Genomic DNA, 20,064 nt, shown 5'->3' with positions numbered 1-20,064 from the left:
TTAATCGTGAGATTTTATAGTCATGCAATACTTCTGACGTTTCTCAAAGCTGTAGCGTGACACTGTATTCTTATAAAGTTTAGAAGAATGGCTTTATGTATAGTATTCATATCTTTTGATAAATAAAAGTTGCAATACTATAATGAGAAAATTCTCTATTTTAGCTGAAAGTTGTATTAAAAAAATACTTACTAAGCAAAAAAATAGTGTGACGTTATTATATATCATATTAATGAATTGGATAATATTACTGATGCATTGACATATAAGCAACATTTTAATGTCGTTTAATGTGCTATGTGACAATTTATCATATTTTATATGCTTATTACAGGTTTTAATCTTGTGCAAAGCAACCAGTAACTATAGCTGTCAAATAAATGTAGTGGGATAAAAAGTACATTAGTATGTTAACCTCTGAAAATGGGGTGAAGTATGGAATAATGGAATAATGTTAAATAATATAGTACAAGTAGCTCAAAATTGTACTTAAGTACAGTAAATGTACTTGGTAACCTTCCACCTGCTCCTGCAGGTAAGAAATCACATCAGACAGGTGCATTACCTACTGCTGACACATTATTAAAGACTAAATATATGTGAATGATTCACATCTACTGTCATATTTTATACCAAGGCATGGACTGAAACAATCATCACAGAAAACAAAAAGTCTAGAAATTTCCTACTGGCATCAAATTACAGGAAATTTCAAAACAATTTAAAAAAAATAAATGACAGTCAGGAGGAGAAGGTTTACCATTTTCTTGAGTCAAGTTACCACATGTAACTTTTTTTTTCTTTTTTTGATAAAAAGAGCAGCATTCAATCATTTTATTACACAGATAAAAGCAGTGACAGTAAATACACTGAAGTTAAAGTAGTCACTCTGAACCGTCCCCTTCATGGTGTTAAATTATTGATGCATTAACTTGCAAAAGGTCTTTTAATGTAGCAGGTGGTCCAGTATCACTACCACATGTCCTTTACTGCTGTGTAGATATGTAAATTCTTAATATGTAAAGCAATAGCCATCAAATAAACACAGTGGACAGAAAGTAAAATATCTTCTTTTGAAATGTAGCTGTTGAGGTGAAAGTATAAAGTTTCACAAAATGGAAATAAAGTGCTTCTACTGTACCGTGAAATTTTACATAATTGTTTAATATACTTTCCTATATTCCATCACAGACTATAGGTCCTGTAAGATAAGTTTGGTGTGCAGGTTTATCTTAAACACAGAACACACTTACTTGACATCAAATGTCAACCTTAATTGCCATAAAGGGCACAAGCAGAGGAAAAGTAATATGGCGGCTGAAATCAACAGTGAGCCTCTCAGTTAGTAGAGCTAATAACAGCATGGCAGTGACAGCCACCAGAGTGATGTGCACAGACATAATTAGGTTAGCAGCAGCATGTGGTAGCTGGTGCTAGACTAACTGTGCCTTTAGGGATCTTACCAGCTTCTCCTAATGCATAGCTTAGGGGGAAGCTGTCATTGAGTTGTCACATGTAAAATGAGGTGATTTTATATCATGTGGCAAAACATGAATTACACATTTCTCTTTCCCAAAGTGATATCTACATGATTTGGGACTTGTTTTTGGGAAACAATATGAAGAAAGTTATAAAAGCCAGATTGTTGTTATTGATAATTGGTTCATATGACAGGAAAAGTAACTTTCTGCTTCTTTCTGAAGTCTTGATGTATGAAAAATAAGAGCAACTTCAGGATGGCAGCAAGTCTGGATCTCAGATTCACCATTAAACAACATTTACCAACATAAATATGTAACATGTATATTATTAGTAAACTCAGTAGCACACTAAGCCATTTGCTGCATTTGAATTATTGTTTTTTTTAATAAAAGATTGCAAAAGACTTTATGAACAGTTACAATCATCTTCTTCATTGTCTTAATGCATGTACAGTTTCGAATAGGTTCTACGCTCCTTAAACAGAGGACAACACTGTGGTGAAATAATGCAAAATGAAAACATAGAAACTGTACATCTATGCCCATATCAAGTCACATACGCTCACACATTCTGATAACACTCTTTACAAGCACACCTGGACATCAGTGGTTACTCTACGGCTCACCTGGTGTGTACCGCCCTGCTATCACTATCTCATGAGGGACTATAAACATACACTGAAGAGTATCGCAGCCAGCTTGCAGTGAAATATGTACAAGTTTACACAAAAAACAGAGTGAGAATCATCATGATGCAGAGATTTGGGACATCAGGTCTTCAGTTTGTTGTTGGTATACAACTGAAAACAGGACAATTTCCCCTCAGTTCTTTTTGTGGAGAAACTTCATTTTACTTCCTAAAAACAGTGAAAACAAATCCATTAAATCATGTATAATGCATAACACATGAGGTGCATAATCACAGTGATGTAAATGTTCTTAAGTCTAGTTATTATACAGTAAATGGTGATAAAGCCAGACTGAGATTACAGGAAGTTTGGGCCGAATTACCCCAAATTGTCCCTCGGTAGTCTGTGGAGAAATCTGAATATCTGCCAACGTGATAAAATCTTACACCGTATCATGAATGTGGATGTTTTCTTCCCTGTGAGATACTTATGACTTAAGATCTGGACTGTCTGCTTCCTTAGCAAACTAGTAGCAACAACAAATAGTGATCATGAAAAGAGGTGAAAGTTGGTGTAGTTGGTAAGATAACAGTAATAACAAAGTGTCATCAGTAATCTAATCTTGTAGTGTAAGAATGTTAGACAAAATAAAATAAAAAAAATATTTGAATTTCTCTTTTAGGTTGTTTGCAGCCTCATTTTAATTTCCTGTCTGAGTCCAGTCCTTTATGTCTCCTGCAGAACTCACCTAAACCTTTGAGGAACTTGTTGACTCCACTCTGTTCTGTGTCTGGCAGCTCCTCCAGATACTGATCCACCCTCTGCTCAAACAGACCTGTCAACAGAACAATACAAGACATTTAAATATATATATATATGAAAAGGGAATGTTTCCTTCTTGTTACTTCCAAACATTTCCAAAGACACATTAGTCTTTATACAAACATACAAACAGGACAATTACTCTTATCTGCAAGGGAGCCACTAGAGGTCAGTGTTAGAGCGGTATCTTCTGTTAGAGCAGGGGTGGAAATCCATAGAGAGCAGTTCAGCCTTTGCCTTACAGTAAAACTTTTAAGTAAGAAATAAGTGACACTCTGAGAAGGACAGTCTACCTTTAGCACGGGTCTTCCTCAGCTCCCGATCCTGAATGAACCCTGCAAACATCTGAGACTCCATGAAGACGCCCAAGAAGCGACGGATACTCTTGGACGCCACAGACTTGCGGAAGGCCTCTCTTTGGAATACGCGTTCTCCACGCTCGTTCTGAGTGATAAACAGGGAGTAATGGCCGATGGTCTCAAGGAAGAAGCGGATGAAAGCCTCTGACACCAGACTGTTTAAGGAGTTGTACTCTGCAGACACAAGGAAAAGGAGAGTATTCACATTATTACAAGTATATTGGTATTCACTACAGACATTTCATAGTGGTTGGCATGTTTACATGTCTCAAAGAAATTGTCAGACGAGTCTTTAAGTGGCCTCAGAGCAGTCAGAGTTAGATTAAAATAGAAATATGGTTTGGCTCAACACTAACAGCCACACAAACAATAAAAACTATCGTACTCGTGTTAACTGTGTGGAGACTCAGAGACATATCTCATGATTCTACAGCCTGAATCCAATTAAGCAACAAAAAAGACATAAAAATAATAATAATAATAATAATGATGATGATGATGCATTTGCCTCTTTATTACAACTATTTCTTTTACATTGGTGATGGTCAAAGTATTGTTGATGATAAATGGTTGTTACCCTGAAGTTATTTAAATCTCTCAGCATGCTTATAGAGGCACAGGCCCAGACCTTCATGACTGCACAAAAGACAGTGAATTACAACTCTGAGGTTTCTGACAAAGACTTTCTTAAAGTATGAGTTGAAGCTGAAGGAACAAAAGAGAAATCTGTCTAAAGCTACTTGCCAAGAAACTCTGTGAATATTACAGAAATAGCTGAAATCCACAAGAACCGAGGAACACGAACTGCATCTCTGGGGCCTTGTCAAGAGTCATTAAAGGACAATTCCAGCTATACTGGGGTTTTTACTGCATTCCCTGGCTACTTAACTTTACTATGCTAACTCATTACTATTTTCTCCTAATAGTTGTCTATTTTTGAAAGTAAATATTGGAAAATGTACACTGTAAATATAACGAGGTACTTAATTGTTGTGTGTGGTAGTAATAGTGGAAAGTCAAGCTTAAACTTTTAGCTAAACTATAGGTTGCGCAAGTGTCTTGCTTCAGCTTGAACACAATGTGATTGACAGGCAGCAGATTTAACAACAGTGTTCACTGTTGGGTAAAAGTTTTATGTTGGAAGAGACGTGGAAAGCAGAAAGACAGAAAGTCTCTGCCACGTCTGGGCTCTCTTCCTGGTGAGTGTAAATACATGAAAGCGTGCACGTCATTCAAAAAGTAACATCTAGCATCTTGCATCTCATTCTATATTCTTGACTTCATTTTTGCTCTATGAAGTATTTTGTTACTGTTGTTTTAAAAGCTGCTTTACAAAATAAAGATATTATTGATCCCCTGGGAGGAATTGACAAAATCCAAGTTCCCATACCGGGAGTCGAACCCGGGCCGCCTGGGTGAAAACCAGGAATCCTAACCGCTAGACCATATGGGAGGTACATGTGTATGGGTACAGGTATCAGGTTACAGCTGCAACTTGCAAAACATGACAACGTTCACAGCAATATTTTAATCTTAGCAACTGAATATGAACTGAAAGAAAACTGAGCCTGAAGCATATGGAAATACTGATTTAAATAACTTATATAATTCCACATGCGTATAAAAAAAAAAATGAATCAAAATTGAAAATATATAAAAATGATGCGAAAAAGTTTGCTGCGTCTCTGGTACCGTCCTTGTGTTTGAAATCTTAAAAAAAATATTTTGAAAAGAAAAATACTTTAAAATTGCATCTTTGACTGTTTTTTTCTTCTCATAATTGCACATATGGTTGTTACAGGGTTGTTATATGACCAAATTATTTAGAATAATGAAAACCTTGTGGATCACATGAAAAATACGTATAATTTACTACCGTTCAGCTCAACACATACCTCTCATCAGCAGAAAAAAACATATTATTTCACTTCCCAGGTGAGCAATAGTGACTCACAGTGATGACGAGTCTCGTAGACGACAACATGATGTAAGTAGTGAGTTTCACACGGACTGACTGAACATGTTCTGCTACAGAAACTGTTTAAATTAACAAGGAGAACATCTGTCTTGATAGAGTGAGATGATTTTTAACTTATTCACCTTCGTCTGACTCGCTATCAGAGTCCTGATTGATGATGTCATTCCTCTGCTCCAGCGCTTGCTCAAGGGCTGCCTGAAGTTTCCGCGGCAACAGCGAGGCTTCATCGTCCATCTATAAAACAACAGAAAACACTGCAGTCACCAGTGATAAACAACGTTTGGATAATTAATTTCAAAGGCAGAGAACTGCATGTTTATCATCTTTCTTACTTTTTTTTCCCTGTTAAAGGGTTTTTTAGGGGGGAGTTTTTTCTTATCAGAATCAAATGTCTAAAAATAGATGATCTTGTGTTGCTGTACAGACTGTAAAGCCTCCTGAGGCAAATTTGTGATTTGTGATATTTGGCTATACAAATAAAATTTACTTGACTCTGACTTAACCTTTATCTTTTGCTTCACAAGTTAACAGACAAACCTGTCGGATGAAGCGGTCAGTTCCCAGGTCGACCATTAAAGCCTGAGAAGAAGAAGAAGATAAGTGTGTCATGTTTCAGATGTAATAAAAACCAGCATCTCCTCATTTTTCCATGTTTTATATGTACTAATTGAGTAGCATGACTCACTAGGCCTGTCAAATTCCTCTGCCAAAATTATTTGTGAGATCTTCAGCTGCTATTTACTGGCTCTTTACCAGCTGACCTCATCAGAACTACTTGAGGTGACTTGCTGTGTATCTGTGTGAAATGCTTACACAGACATGTACAGTATGAATGTAATATATGCAGGGTTTATTTCAGGGTCAGCAACACTTCACAGGCTTGCACTGTCTGAACTAAAGTCAAAGTTCAAAAAAGGTAGGACTTGAAGTTTATAGATCTTTGCAGGTAACAAGAAACACTTTGAAAGCCATTTATTTAAAACACTCAACGCTTTTACTAAAAAGGAAATCAATAAGAAGCAAAAAGTCACATCTTATAAGTTAACCTGAACTATACAATATTTTGAAATGTGAAGCTGTTCACCAAATTTGCAACATGAGATCATTTCTGCTCATTAAATTTCACTTATCTAAATCTAAACTAAATGCATCTACAATTTGCGAGGGACAGTCATTTGTGATCTGCGTAAAAGCAGTGCGCACATGGTCTGAATGTTACCAACTAAAGTTGTGGCCTCAGTTTTGAATCCTTCCCTATGGTTGGAAGTCACCTGGCTGGTTCCCTAATATAATAAGACCAGAGGCAGAGGAGGTTGAACAGATACAGCAGCAGCCAGCCAAACTTATAATGGAATTACTCTGAATCTGTATTGCTTTAGTTTATCAGCCAAGACAGAAATGTTCACTATTCCAAAAAAACAAGCTTCAATTAGAAAGAGAACAAAAAGAAACAGACTGAACAATCACCGATATCCATATAATCTAACAGACAACAGCGTTTGGGAAAGAAACTGCAACCAGATGGTCAGAGAGAATCCAGAGAGAGTGAACTTACCTCTTCTACAGGCAGCTCTTTAAGTTTAGGCAATGAGCTGGACAGCAGCCCCACCAGGAAGGGAGTGGGACAGCAGACAATATCCAACATGGACCCCGGCAGCACAGGGATGAAGGTGTGTTGCCAGGAGAAGGGGTAGAGTAGCGCCACCACTGCAAGCATGCAGCTGGACAGGGTACTGATAAAAAAAGAGGGCACACAACATCAATAACCTTCACACTCACACAACACCGCCCTGCAGGGGCCACACCAGATTCAACTAAAAGCAGGGCAGATGTTTCATGAGATAATGAAAACCTTTTTTTTCCCAGGCTGAAAGGGGAGTGGTGAGTTTTCCTAAACTTTTTCCTAAAACAGAGCCTTCTGCAATCAGGAACTTTTATAAAGTGAAAAAAAAGAATATCGCTGCTTCAAAATGTTTAAATCACCATCATTAAATCATTGACTGGGGGACATAGTGTACCATAAGTGCCTAAACAGTCTATTTCCATCTCTAAGTTCTTTCCCAAAGTTAAATTGACTACTTGATCCTCTTTTCCTTGAAACGGTTACTTTTATATGAGGCATATCAGCACAACTATGTACTCTGGCTTTGACACTTTGCTCTTCCTGCAGCCCATCTGAATAACAGCAGGAGCAAACAGACAGTTCTTACACTTTGACAAAAAGATTTTTTCTGAAGGACTCAACAATACAACAGCTTCTGGACAAGTTCTCTTAATGATTCAAAGCTTAATCTGGGTGCACTTCAACTTCTCCCGGAGTGTGAATCCATTTAATACAAACCACATAGATGTGAGTGATTCCCATGAATTGCATTATTATGACATTACTCTACTCTATCTGCAGGGGTGGCGTGACTCTGACATGTTGCTGTAGTTAAACTGGAGGCTTGTTGACGCAATACTAACAAGCACCAATTCGGTTTAACTTTGACAGCTGTGGTATAACATCAAGATCACAAATAGCAGCCCGTCTTTCTCACGATCCGTCGCTTGTTGACAGTGGCTGACCCTCCTCCCCTCTGTCCTCTACATACTGTCCAGTCCATGTACACAAAGAGAGTGAAAATAAACTGTGGGTCCAATCACACACACACACACACACACACACAAACACACACACACACACACAGTGGAGCACTAAATCAGTATGGATCAAGAACAAGACCAGGGATCAAACATGGTATGCAAACGCACCCCACTTGAGATATATACACTTTTAATGAGGAATGTTTTCTGTGGTTGCTGTCATCAACAGCAGACAGAACATCCAAGTAAACACAAGTTACTCCCTTTTATATGACCTCATTTACACTGAGTTTCAGCTTCAGACAGAGAAACCTTTGAAGACCATACAGAGAACAGAGAGTATTTTAATCCATAATCAATGTGTTGAGATAAACGACAAACCCAGGCTATATGTTTGCCACAGGCCTTTTCATCTTAACTTCCCATGAGTCAAATTGCCAAGATTAAAATGTGTTTTCTTGACAGGGTAAAATAGAATTACACCAGTGAAAACCCAAAGGCTATAATAACCACAGCGTTCAGTCTTTTTAGGCCTCTTCCAGTTCACTCATAACATCAAGCACTTGCAGCTTTGCTTTGGCCGGTCTAATTTCCATTTGCCTGAGGAGGGTTTTATAATTCCTAACAGATCCCGTCTCCTGGGTTTGACGAGTTCCAACAGGGAGTGATGGGGCACAGATCTCTGAAAACCTTCGCCACAGGCTACACGCGGTCCGACACAACACTGATACCAAAAGGATCAATTACACTCATTCCTCAACCACACACTCCTGGGAGGAGATGAACTTGCAGTGAAAACACTCTGCACTACCAGAGGTTGCCACTCAACTCTGGAAAAAGTGAGGGACATTCGTGTTATATCCAGACTCCAAGATCACACATGGGTCATAATAAAAGCCATACAAAGAGAAATGACTTCTAAAAGGTGAGGATAACATACAAGTAACAGGAAATTAAACATCCTGAATTAAGGCGGAGTGGGTAAGGGAGAGTTTGTGGGCAATGTCCCCTTTTACTTCAGCATTTGACACTTCTTTGTTATTTTGTGATATGTATATGACGTGTATATTGTGTATATATGTACATACTACTAATGTTTTTTTTATTTTGTCCCTCTTTAAAACATACAAGAGAAGGACAAATTAACTCAAAACCTTTTAGGCTACACAAAGCATAGCTTAAAGAGGACTAATTTGTAGTGTGAGCAAAAAGTTGCCCTTTTATATATTAAGCAGATATGGAGCCAAATTAGCACTGATTTGTATTTTGGGCTATGTGACGAATATAATTTCAATATTCACTCTCCTTTTAGCTCTCATTTGGTCTCCACCAACTCCTGAGGGAAATATCTGGCTTTCAGCCACTAAACGTTCCTCTATGTTCGCCAGCTAGTTGCTAACTCTTCCTGTCTGCCATTTAGTGCTAGGCATGAAGCATACAGTGGATTTATCTGAGCCTTTTTTACTGAAAACAGCTGCCTGTTGTTGCTGGAAACAAGAAGCTCATGAGAGCAGTGAGAGTGAAAAAAACCCCAGTAAAGTCATGGGCCGTAAAACCAAAACAATTAGCTGAAAGATGCTAAAACTGATGGGGAACTGCAGAGTTGGCTGTTAACTCTAGTTGGTTACTAAAAGCCACACCTTTCACATCACACATGGTCATTTGAACTGTTGTTAATATAGAAATATTGATCAGAGCAACTTTAATGAAACAAAAATGTAACCCCACAATTCTACAACATCACACAAGCATAAATATTCTAAGATTATAGTACAAGAACTAAATTTAATTACAGAAATACATATAAAAGTTATTATGCCAGCATATCCTGGGAAAATAGAAAAGAAGCAGGTCTTCAGAGGTGAGGTCTGTGCAGAGCTGTTATGTGTTGAGGTTTGGGAGCTAATCCTGGCATATTAGCTCTCGTAGGTCTGCCAGGCCTGGTTCAGTGTGTGTGAGGCTAAACTGGCAGATACTCCAGGAAACATGGGATCGAGAGGCTTAGTCAGTGAAACCCAGAGGAGGAGGGAAAATTTCAGTGTCCGAGAAAGAGAGGGAGGGAGACAAAAGCCTGTGCCACCACATGCTTCACAGCTCTACTAAAGCACCGCACTGTGTCTACCAGTCTTGGCTCTGAAAAGTCTTGATTCCACAGGACAAAGAGGACTAGGCTGAGAGCAAACTGATCCACAGCTGTCAGACACCAGCTGTGCTGCAAAGCTCTGCAAAACCATTCTTCAATGTTAAAGCGCTTCCCAAGGTCAAAATAACACCTAGAAATCATATAAAGAGGCAGTAGAGTACATATAGACCTATAGGATTTCTATGACAAGCTGTGCAGGGTGTATTTTTATCCTCTTGCAGAATGTTCTCCGCTCCCTTAGTCCCCAAATGGTTTTCCCTCTCTTCCTGTCTATAAGGCTCTCCACCTCCAGCTCTCTGTCTCGGCTCCCTCTCTCCACAGACGGCAGCAGAAGCCATTTTACAATGAAAAATGTCTTCCCGATGGGAAACCCTATACATGTTCTTATTAAAACTACAATAATGTCTGAGTTTGATCAAGGCTGTCTAGAGAGCAGATGAATGTGTGCAGGTGTTTGTGTATATGAGCGTCTACATGTGTATGTGAGCGTCTACACGGGGATGTAAACATTCACAAAAGCGACACTGATGTAAAAATCAGCTGTTCAGGCTCTGGTAATGGCCGGGTACCTCCTCTTCTCTTTGAAAAACAGAAACATTTCACATGTTTACATTGTGTGGATTTCACTCTACCTCTCGAGTTAAATACCACATGGGAAACCAGTTAAGTTGTTAAAAGTGGTTTTGGCCTTTTGCCAGCACTGCAGAGCATGTTAGAAAAAGTGTTTGAGAATAATGGAGGACTAAATGAAATGAACTTGATTAGAAAAACGCCAGCAGCAGTGACGATAACTCTACTTGTCTGAGGTTTAAACATGTTGGTGCTCTATATGCCTCGAACTCACTTTCAGAACAGTAGATTATAACAAAAGCAAAACAAACTTTTTACTATCCAGTTGTTTTTTTTAAGATATGTTTTTGGGCGTTTTTTGCCTTTTTTAATGGAGAGCTGATAGTGGAGAAGCAGACAGGAAACAAGGAGAGAGAGAGGGATATGACATGCAGCGAGGGTCTACAAGCCAGAGTCAATCCAGGGACGTTGCGGTTATGTGGCATGTGCTGTGGCATTCGGCTACCAGGGCACTCCTCAATAATCAGTTTTGAGTTTGCTTTTGGCAGAGATGGAGATGAACAAAATGAACAGCATTAAGGAGAAACCAGAGAGGGTCTATGCAGAAACCCAAGCAGCCGCCTGTACCACAGAAAAGTGAGCATGATTAATTCAACATGGCCAAGAGAAAAGCTTTCAGAGCCATTGTTTAGTTTACCTCTACAGTCCCCTCCTTTTCACTCTTCCATTCTCTCCTCCTCTCAAACAAAGACTTCTCAGCTTTCATTATATCCCTCCCTTCTTCTTTGCTACCAAAATCAGTATGTGAGACACACACTTACTGTAACAAATATTATGTGAGTGTGGTGAATCTAATTATTGTGATGCAGGGAGGATTGAATCATCTTAACCTGTGGTTCTCAAACTGGAGGGACAACGACGCTGTGACATGTAGAAACATGTACAGTTAAAATAATATGATTCATTAAGGACTATAACCAACCATGTGCACTGACGCTTGCAGGGAAATAAAGAGCTGATGCTCACTGAGTAAACACATCAGTCGTAACCAAAATATGACGAAGCCTATCTTGCTCTCAAGTTCATTATCAATCTAGAGGTAAAGATTTGTGTCTTGTGTGTCTAATACATTTTACATTTACATTTTGTCATTTGACAGATGCTTTTACCCAAAGCGACTTAAAAGCGAGGCAAGACAATCATGCGTTAGAGGACAGCGATTCAAAAAGAGCCATGGTACAAATTCTCAAGTAGCTGACCAGGTACAAGTGCAGTGAGCGCTATTATTAAAGTATTATTATTATTAAAGTGAAAAACAAATACAAGTGCATAAGAAATGCCATAAATAACTTAATAAATAAATTTACTTGAAAATATAACATACATTTCTTTTGTGCAAACATTTTTGTCTTATTGGTTGATTGGTTAAGTTTATTGGATTTATGCTCGGGAGGGTGTGATTGCTTTTTTTGGTCATCCAAAGTGGGGCTTGACAGAAAAAGGTTTGAGAACTACCGAACAATGGAGTCACATCAGGGAAAGTCATTAAGATCCAAAATGCGTAAAATTCTTACTGTAGGAGTACTTCATCACCATGCCAAGAGATAAATCCAGACATGCACGTACAATTTGGTAACCGTCCTCAACCTTTGCCTGAGGACTGACAGAGGTTGTTTACATAAGTCTACAGCACCGACAAAACTCACCCAGCATCTGCAGGCCAATTGAATTAAGCAATTACTGAGTGACATAGCTGATGATAAATTCATCTGACTTGGCATCCGACGTGTTATTACGGGCAGCAGATGGTGAATGATCACTTAAAAGAAATTGTCTTTGCAGACTTTCATGTAGAAGCAACAACCTCCTTTGATAAAAAAAAAAACAAAACCCAAAGGTTTCGGTGTAATATTACAACAGGTAAGTGAACGCTACATGCCAAAGAAACAGAGGATAGAAGATCCCACAGAGAACGATTTCCTAACATGGCTTTTCCTCTCAGTTCCTGCTTGTATTGGATATACATTTCAAGGCAAAGAAAAATACATCATGCTCTACTGGCGAGGTATTTTGGGAATGGATTATTATACAAGAGCCCCGGTGGGAGCAGCCCTCTTATCATAGAAGTCATTAATGCTGCAGTGAGGCCCTGTCACTGTTTTCAAAAGAAACCAAAACACAGGAGCTCTGCATGTATACATGCACGCTTGCACATTTAAATCCACATACACGCACATAGGGTTTGAGCTGATCACACAGTAAACGGCATCAATCAAGGATAGTGACTGTATGTTTAAGCCACAAAATTATAGATTTCATTTTGTAATTTTCTTTTTTGTAGTTATTTCAGTTTTCTGTAACTTAATTTGCAGTTTGAAAATGTAATATATGTATCTACTTTCACTGCAAGTATTTTAACTAGTGTTCTGCTTCATAGTAATTTAACCACGTGCAAATTTATGACCATTTTAAATTTGAATGGTGGCACTGTGTATGTTAAAAAGGCTCAGACACTGCATGCTCTGTTACACAAAACACCATTTTATAATACATTAAATTATGTACTATATGACTGAATCTTTTATGGTGATTGAATTAGTTTTTTTAGAAGTTTATAAGTATATTTCTTTTAGTCAGTTACAAAGATTGTGATTAATTACTGTCTTGAAAGATGTATATAAGGGACATCATCACTGTCTTGGACAATATATTATAATAGTATGTGTTATGAGTCATGAGTTAGTTCATGATTCCCACCCAGTGTCTCCTTGATGTTATCACCTCTGGTAATGAGCATCTAAGACTGATTTTCTCAAGGGACACAGAGAGTGCCGCCGCTCATACGCAGGGAGTGAACGTGGCATCATAAGTCAAACGGTGACAGTCGAGCCACAGATCAGAGGGCAGAGTCGCGCACACAGGAAGTGCATTCCTTCCCCTCACAGTCACTGCCCCCACTGATGTTTGTTTAAACTGGGCTCTGATACATGGAGAGATTACTTCTCTCCTCAAATCTCCTCCCACTCCACCCTTGCCTCCAACGCTCCAAAAGTACCCCTCTCTATTCTGTAACAAGAGGACAGACTGGGACACCGAGTCCTCAGAGACCCTTCACATCTTATCAGCCCCACCCTATTCTCCTCTGGCAGTGACGCTCATTTCTGTGACCCACTTTAGTTCAGGCCTGACTGACTGACTGACTGACTGACTAAATAACCTGTTGTCTGACCTTTGCATTCTAATCAATGTAATCAATTAGTTCCACACATGAGGCAACCATTAGACCCTAGCTGACAAGTATACAGCTAGGTGTATATGCATGTTTGTCAGAAGTTACAAGCAAAGTAACTACAATTCTTCCATCATCAGTTGGGACAGGCTGAGGGACACAAGCTGACTCTGTCAGGGTGACTGTTTGTGAAAGTAAAGAGATATTTATGAGTTTTGCAGTGAGCCAGACCTGAATATGGTCTTTTGACTGTCATATGATCATAATATCTGTAGTCACATGCCATGCCAACTAACTTAAGTTATTTATGGAAATTAAAACAAATAAAAAAAGCCAGTCATGTAGAGGAAATTTTATCCTTAAGTATGTTGGATGATAGACATTAAGTGAATTCTCTTCAGAAAAGTCAGAAACTAACTATAATAACTGCTGAGAAATATTACTGCCGACATGACTTTATGGGGACAAACTAATCTAGAAATACAAGATGTATCCTGTACACTGAACACTGAAATGAAGTTCTGTAAAAGTTCCATCCATGAGTGATATTTAACCATCTATTCATCCATTCATCCATGTTGAGGCTCTCGGGAGGGCTGAAGCCTGTGAGGGCTCACATGAATTCATTTAAATGAACTTTCACTCCATTGTTCTTGAGACTGCATTATTTTGTTAAAAATTCATGAAATCATCGATTGTGAAATAATCTTGTTTTTGAACAAATTATTTAAAAATATGTACAATGGGTCAAACAAAGGTAACAGACCAAATCTCTCACAGTGCAAGAGGAACAAGACTGCCCTGTCGTGACATGCCTTTGTTTCAGTGAAATTACTATATTTTGCAGATAATGACAAAGATGATTCACTTTTGCTAGTGTAATACTATTACTGAGATGGTTATCAGTATTTATTATACTGCCTGTTTCAGAAAAATGTTCCCTTTCTCTCTTCATCAAAGCATTTCACTGCAGGGGGAAAGACTTATGACTAACTGAAGGTGGTGGAGCTTCACCTGAGTTTATCAGCCACAAAGATGACTCTGCGCTCCAGCAGCAGCGAGGCAAAGACACGTATCACCTGCCGTACACTGAGGCAACTGAACAGACTGTCAAAGTCCACATGCTCCAGTCTGGAGTCGGTGGGCCGCCTCAGCTCGATGACCTAAACAAACACAAAGAACTGGAATTTAAGTCATCGCAGATTGTAGACTTCATTAACATTTTCTGTCACACAACTGACTGTGAAAACAATGCGAGTAACTAAAGGAAGTTTTAATGAAACATCCTATCAGATGAGAGCTACCATGACCATGTGATGGGTATAATAAAAGTCAGAACAGAAAAAAAGAGTTGTGTTCTGCTCTATCAGCAGCTCTGACCTCATTTCCTGCACCAGGCAGAAAGGTCTTCACTTTGATGATCTTCCCTGGTGCAGGGAAGGGTGACTCCATCAAACTCCTCATAAAGGGATAGACCAGGGCTGCGGAGATGCCTCGCCGCCTCTCCACCTCATCCAGGATCTAAACATTGAGAGGAAAAAGCATTATTTCCTCAACATATTTCAAGTAACATCAACAACGCACAAGTCTCAGTGGAAATGTATTCCTATAAATTGGTCCGTAGTGCTTTATCTACCTATCTGTCTATATACATATACATATATATATACATCAAGGGTAATAACCATGAAAATATAACATATTGTTATGTGTCTGAGCACTAGCAATTGTCTGGAACTCAGTATTCATTTTCTGTTTTGAAAAATAGCAAATTCATTTCTTTCCATGCCTGTGTGATTGGAAAATTCCACCCAGTTTGCCTGTCTGCCTGTTTTGGTCCAAGCTGCCTCCTGTCTGGAAAGTTGATTGGAGAATCACTCTTATTCAAGGTCATATGATATCACCTTGCTCTCCATCTCTCTGTTTGTCTGTCTGTCTCTCTCACACACAACTACCTCTGAAATCAAACACTGCCATCCTCTCTCATTAACCTGGAAAACACTTAAAAGTCTTCAAAGCAAAAAATTAGATTCATTCACAGGTGTGCTGCTGTACCATCCATAAAATAGAGCCATTTGAGACATTCACTCTTGAAATATCACATGATGTAAAACCAGACAAACCATAGTACAAGTACACACTTAATTTGCAAATTAAATGACAAATTATAAAAGCATCAATAGCTACATGGCACAACTATTCTGCTTTAACTCAACTAAAACATTTCAGACTTTTCATTTCAGGTTTCATATTTGCCAACTTTTGATCGCACTTCGCCTACAGACTTAAAAGGCTTCACAAGGACGCCATTATTAAACACTGAATACCGCACATGTTTGCATATTGAAACATACCATGCTATTTTATTTTCACGTCATCTAGCAGCTACTTTGTTTCACCAGTCTGGACTCAATCACTTTGAATTAAAAAGTAATCAGATAAGGCTGAAAAAGTCAAACACACCGACAGCTCTGCTCTTTGTTAGCACCACTGAGACAAAAGCGAAGGAAACAATTACTCTATGAAATCAGAGAAGTGAAAAAAAGAGACTGAAATAAGGTTTATCAATGAACAGGCATTCAGCAGAAGGTCTGCTGAATGTCATTTACTTCAGCTATGAGAGGGGTTAACCACAGCTACACCACACACACAGCTAGCTGACTGTGGCTGCCTATATGTGTTTGTGTGCATGTGAATGGACAAGACTGAGCTCACCGTGGAGAACAAGTCAAAACAGCCCAGTCTGCTGATGACACAGTACACCTCTGGAAGGCGAGGTCCTTTCCCGCTCGGCTGTAAGAGAAAGCATAAGAAACTGATTGGTGATGACGGACTCGGTTTTAATAAGGAGACAGTGGTTTTTTTCTTATCAAAGGGTGTGGGATGTATTTAAAAAACAAATACATAAAGGATCAGACTATGATAATATACAGATAAATTGTTTAAATACTGCAGCTGAAGTCTAAAATCTAGTCATCTGAGGTGAAAGTCTTTCATGTGGATACCAACTTCCTAAACACAGGTGATTTATCTGCTTCTGCTGATCGTATCTACCTTCCTATGTACACTCAGAGACCATTATGTGCTTCCAGACTTTGGGGGCGCAGGCACAGACACTCAAACACACAGACACAAATGAACACAAGCACTCAAGAAACGCCAAACCACTTGTCCATATTAGGTATACAATTTTCTCCTCTTGTTTCTCCTCCGCTTTTCCAAATGGATGATTAAATCAACTATGTGGAGCTTGATTCAAGTCCTCAGGAATGCTTGGTTACTGCCAACTGCTGGACAGACAGCGGGGAGGAAACAAAGTTACTGGAGGAGAGCGGCTCACCTCTTCCTCTACCTTCATTAAAATCTGCTTCTATTGAGAGGAATTTCAGTCCATCAGAGGACATCATGCATGAGAGCAGCATAAGTTAGTCTGGTCAAAGAATTCAAAAAGATGTTACCCAGCACATACAGAGTTGTAGAGACACTCCCAGTAAACCTCTGAGAACATACACACTGCAGTACTGTAAACACACTCAGAAATACCAAACGGCAAACAAAATCACCACCACATTCACAGAATCCCACACAGTCATGCTCAGTGCCCGCAAGCTAAATGGGAAGCTCAACAAAAAACTTCAAAGTGCTCTGCAGCCTCATTATATAGAGGAAACGTTCCACAATGACAAAGTTAAAATTTTTCATGGTTTCTCTTTGTCTTGCCTTTCCTGAGAAACTCTTGTTAAATCGAATGAGTCAATTTTAACTGGGGTTCAGCTTAAATTATTATTATGCGCTTTCTGACTATTACTGAATTTTTTGCAGTATTAACTCTATTAAGATTATATGTAATTATCTTTTTGTAAGATCATTTTATGATTATATCACACTCAAACTAAATGTATAATATCAGATTACATGTAATATTACACTGCTGTTGCATTTATTTCCTGGACAAACCTGAACAACAAAAGGATGAAAAGTCCCTGCACCCTCCTGCGAATAGTTGCTGCAATCATAAGTGTGTGAATCTTTTTTGTGTTCCAACATGTTTCACACCCGTCATGTGTTGTTTTTGTTTTGTTTTTTTATCGATTTTCTTTCCTGCTGCAACAATGGACAGTCACGCAACACACAGGAAGACCGTATCACATGTTCGAATGAAAAGGTCTGTCACAACAAACAAGGCTCAGCAGGGTGTGAACAGGGAGCAGAGGACGGGGAGCTGAACGGTGGCTTACCAGCAGGCGTCTGCAGTACCCGAACCTCCTGCTGCCGTCCTCTCCCGTCAACATAAAGGAGAAGGTCTCACTGTAGCAAAGAACAAGTGAATACAGATGAAAATCAACATGAATAAACATAGTAAGGTAGGCAGGTACAGACAGAGCTCCTATCAGCTGCTGTATTACACGGATAAAGATGTTATCCTTCATATCAGCAATAACAGGGTGGAGGTGTTTTCAAGATAATCACACTGAACAGCTGTGTTGCTAAGCGTTACATAAAATAATTATTGATAACATATGTAGCTTCACAATGCTCTGCGTGCACAGTAGTTAGGTAGGTAGTTCATTTCCTCTAAACTTTCATTATACATTGATATGTTGTAACAACAAACAGACAGTAGACCAGTTTGTAATAATAAATTTGACCCTGAATGTGGAGGATTCTCAGCCATACCTGGAGTACTCAGATACAGGACTCCAGTCTTTTGCATCAGGGAAACAAAACTGAGGAATGGCTTTGAGCCTCTGTTCGGCCTCCCTTATCTGCTTGGTGGGCCTCTCTAGCTGTGGGAGGAGAGGAGAGGAGAGGAGAGGAGAGGAGTGGAGAGGAGAGGAGAAGAGAAGAGAAGAGAAGAGAAGAAAGGAGAGGAGAGGAGAGGAGAGGAGAGGAGAGGAGAGGAGAGGAGAGGAGAGGAGAGGAGAGGAGAGGAGAAGAGTTTCAATTAGCTCATACTCATTCAAACAATTCTGGCCTCCTTTTTTAAAGATCCCCATAGATCTCAGAGTGCCCAGACTAACAGTTCTCCCATGCAGGCTTAAACCTTTGCCCTGTCCGACTCTCATCATCTTAACAATTAAGTGTATGTTTCCTCCTTCCTGGCTGGCAGACATGTACTTCTCCCAAGGGACACTTCTGCTGAACCAAATCTTAACATCTTTAAAATATGTCTTTGAATAATTGCTACAGAAATGGGTTCTGGTGTTTGCAACAGGCTCCCAAGACTCCCTTGGTACTGTGTTATAAATCTTAAAGATACCCTGTGCAGTTTCTGACCACTAGTAGTGCTAGGGAGCAATGTTTTTAAGAATGGGTCCCTGTTTTATTTATATTGTGAACAAATATTCTTGTGCACTACAAGCAAAGAGTAAACAACAAGTAAAATCTGCTGTGATCCACATGCAAAATGTTTATTAATATTATTAATAAAACCATTTAAAAGAGTTTTTCTCATTTAACTACATATTGACCCTCCAGCCTGCGATTCAAATTACATCAAATCTTACAGACAAGGTCTGCAGCGATGTATCTGCAGTATTTTGGATTTATAATTTCTGAGCTAAAACAGTTCCTATGAAGCATTTTCGGGGGCACTGATACATGGACGTTTTGGATTTTTGCTCCATGTAAAAATAAATTCAGTCACTGAGGATATATGTTATGCCAGATGTAAAAGGTCCAACAGCAGGTTTCAGTTACAATTGTCATGACTTTACCTTGGGGAACTGATAGGTGACCTCTGGGGAGTAGGAGTTTTTGCTGGGTTTCTTTTTCAGAGAAACAACCACAAAATACTCAAAGAGTTCTCTCTCCTGCCACTCAATAAGCTGCAGCTCCAGTGTGCGGTAGCTGGGGGCCCGTCGAAGGATGGACTGCAGTTTCAACAACCTCTGGGTGTGAGCTGAGGAGGGAAGGAAGCATTCATTCACACTGAAATGCAACTTTAGACTCACAGTGAATTAATCTTCAGCCTGTCAAGAAATTATAATATATATGTTGCTGTACTTGCTGTTGTGATTCACTTTCACTGACACTACTGATCGCTCATGTCAATAACAGACATAAAACAAAAATCTCATAAGTATTCATTTGTTTCATTAAATTTGACATGTAATAAATGTTGAATGATTTACTGGTAATCCATGCATATGGCAAATGTTTTGGTCACAATTCATCCAGTCAAGCAAGGTAATTTATTAAAACCAAAACTGCCATGTGAAGCTGCTCCACAAACAGAGAAAAACAGCTCTAAGAAAAAGCTGAGAA

General features: G+C 39.0%; 1 protein-coding gene and 1 non-coding gene across 5 annotated transcripts in view; both read right to left on the bottom strand.

Annotated features, from left to right (window-relative positions):
* Positions 1-603: 603 nt before the first annotated feature.
* The window catches only part of dennd2b (DENN domain containing 2B), a 48,911-nt gene continuing 29,450 nt past the window's right edge, over positions 604-20,064 (bottom strand). For 3 of the 4 annotated variants that reach the window (XM_042408366.1, XM_042408357.1, XM_042408349.1), the window contains exons 9-20: positions 19,515-19,699; positions 18,475-18,584; positions 18,036-18,105; positions 16,513-16,590; positions 15,178-15,318; positions 14,812-14,960; positions 6,825-7,002; positions 5,807-5,848; positions 5,392-5,503; positions 3,226-3,465; positions 2,859-2,945; positions 606-2,338 (exon numbers count right to left, since the gene is read on the bottom strand). In XM_042408366.1, the coding sequence (XP_042264300.1) occupies positions 2,304-2,338; positions 2,859-2,945; positions 3,226-3,465; positions 5,392-5,503; positions 5,807-5,848; positions 6,825-7,002; positions 14,812-14,960; positions 15,178-15,318; positions 16,513-16,590; positions 18,036-18,105; positions 18,475-18,584; positions 19,515-19,699 (1,427 nt within the window). In that variant the 3' untranslated portion in view covers positions 606-2,303. Of the gene's footprint in view, positions 2,339-2,858; positions 2,946-3,225; positions 3,466-5,391; positions 5,504-5,806; positions 5,849-6,824; positions 7,003-14,811; positions 14,961-15,177; positions 15,319-16,512; positions 16,591-18,035; positions 18,106-18,474; positions 18,585-19,514; positions 19,700-20,064 lie in introns of all 4 variants that reach the window. The other variant, XM_042408374.1, reaches the window with a different exon arrangement.
* trnae-uuc lies at positions 4,673-4,744 on the bottom strand. Its single transcript has one exon. It is a non-coding gene; the product is annotated as a tRNA-Glu (tRNA).

Source organism: Thunnus maccoyii, chromosome 1 (genome assembly GCF_910596095.1).
Source record: "Thunnus maccoyii chromosome 1, fThuMac1.1, whole genome shotgun sequence".
Lineage (NCBI taxonomy): Eukaryota > Metazoa > Chordata > Actinopteri > Scombriformes > Scombridae > Thunnus > Thunnus maccoyii.
The sequence above is the reverse complement of the archived record's forward strand: the minus strand, read 5'-3'. Positions and strand labels throughout refer to the sequence as shown.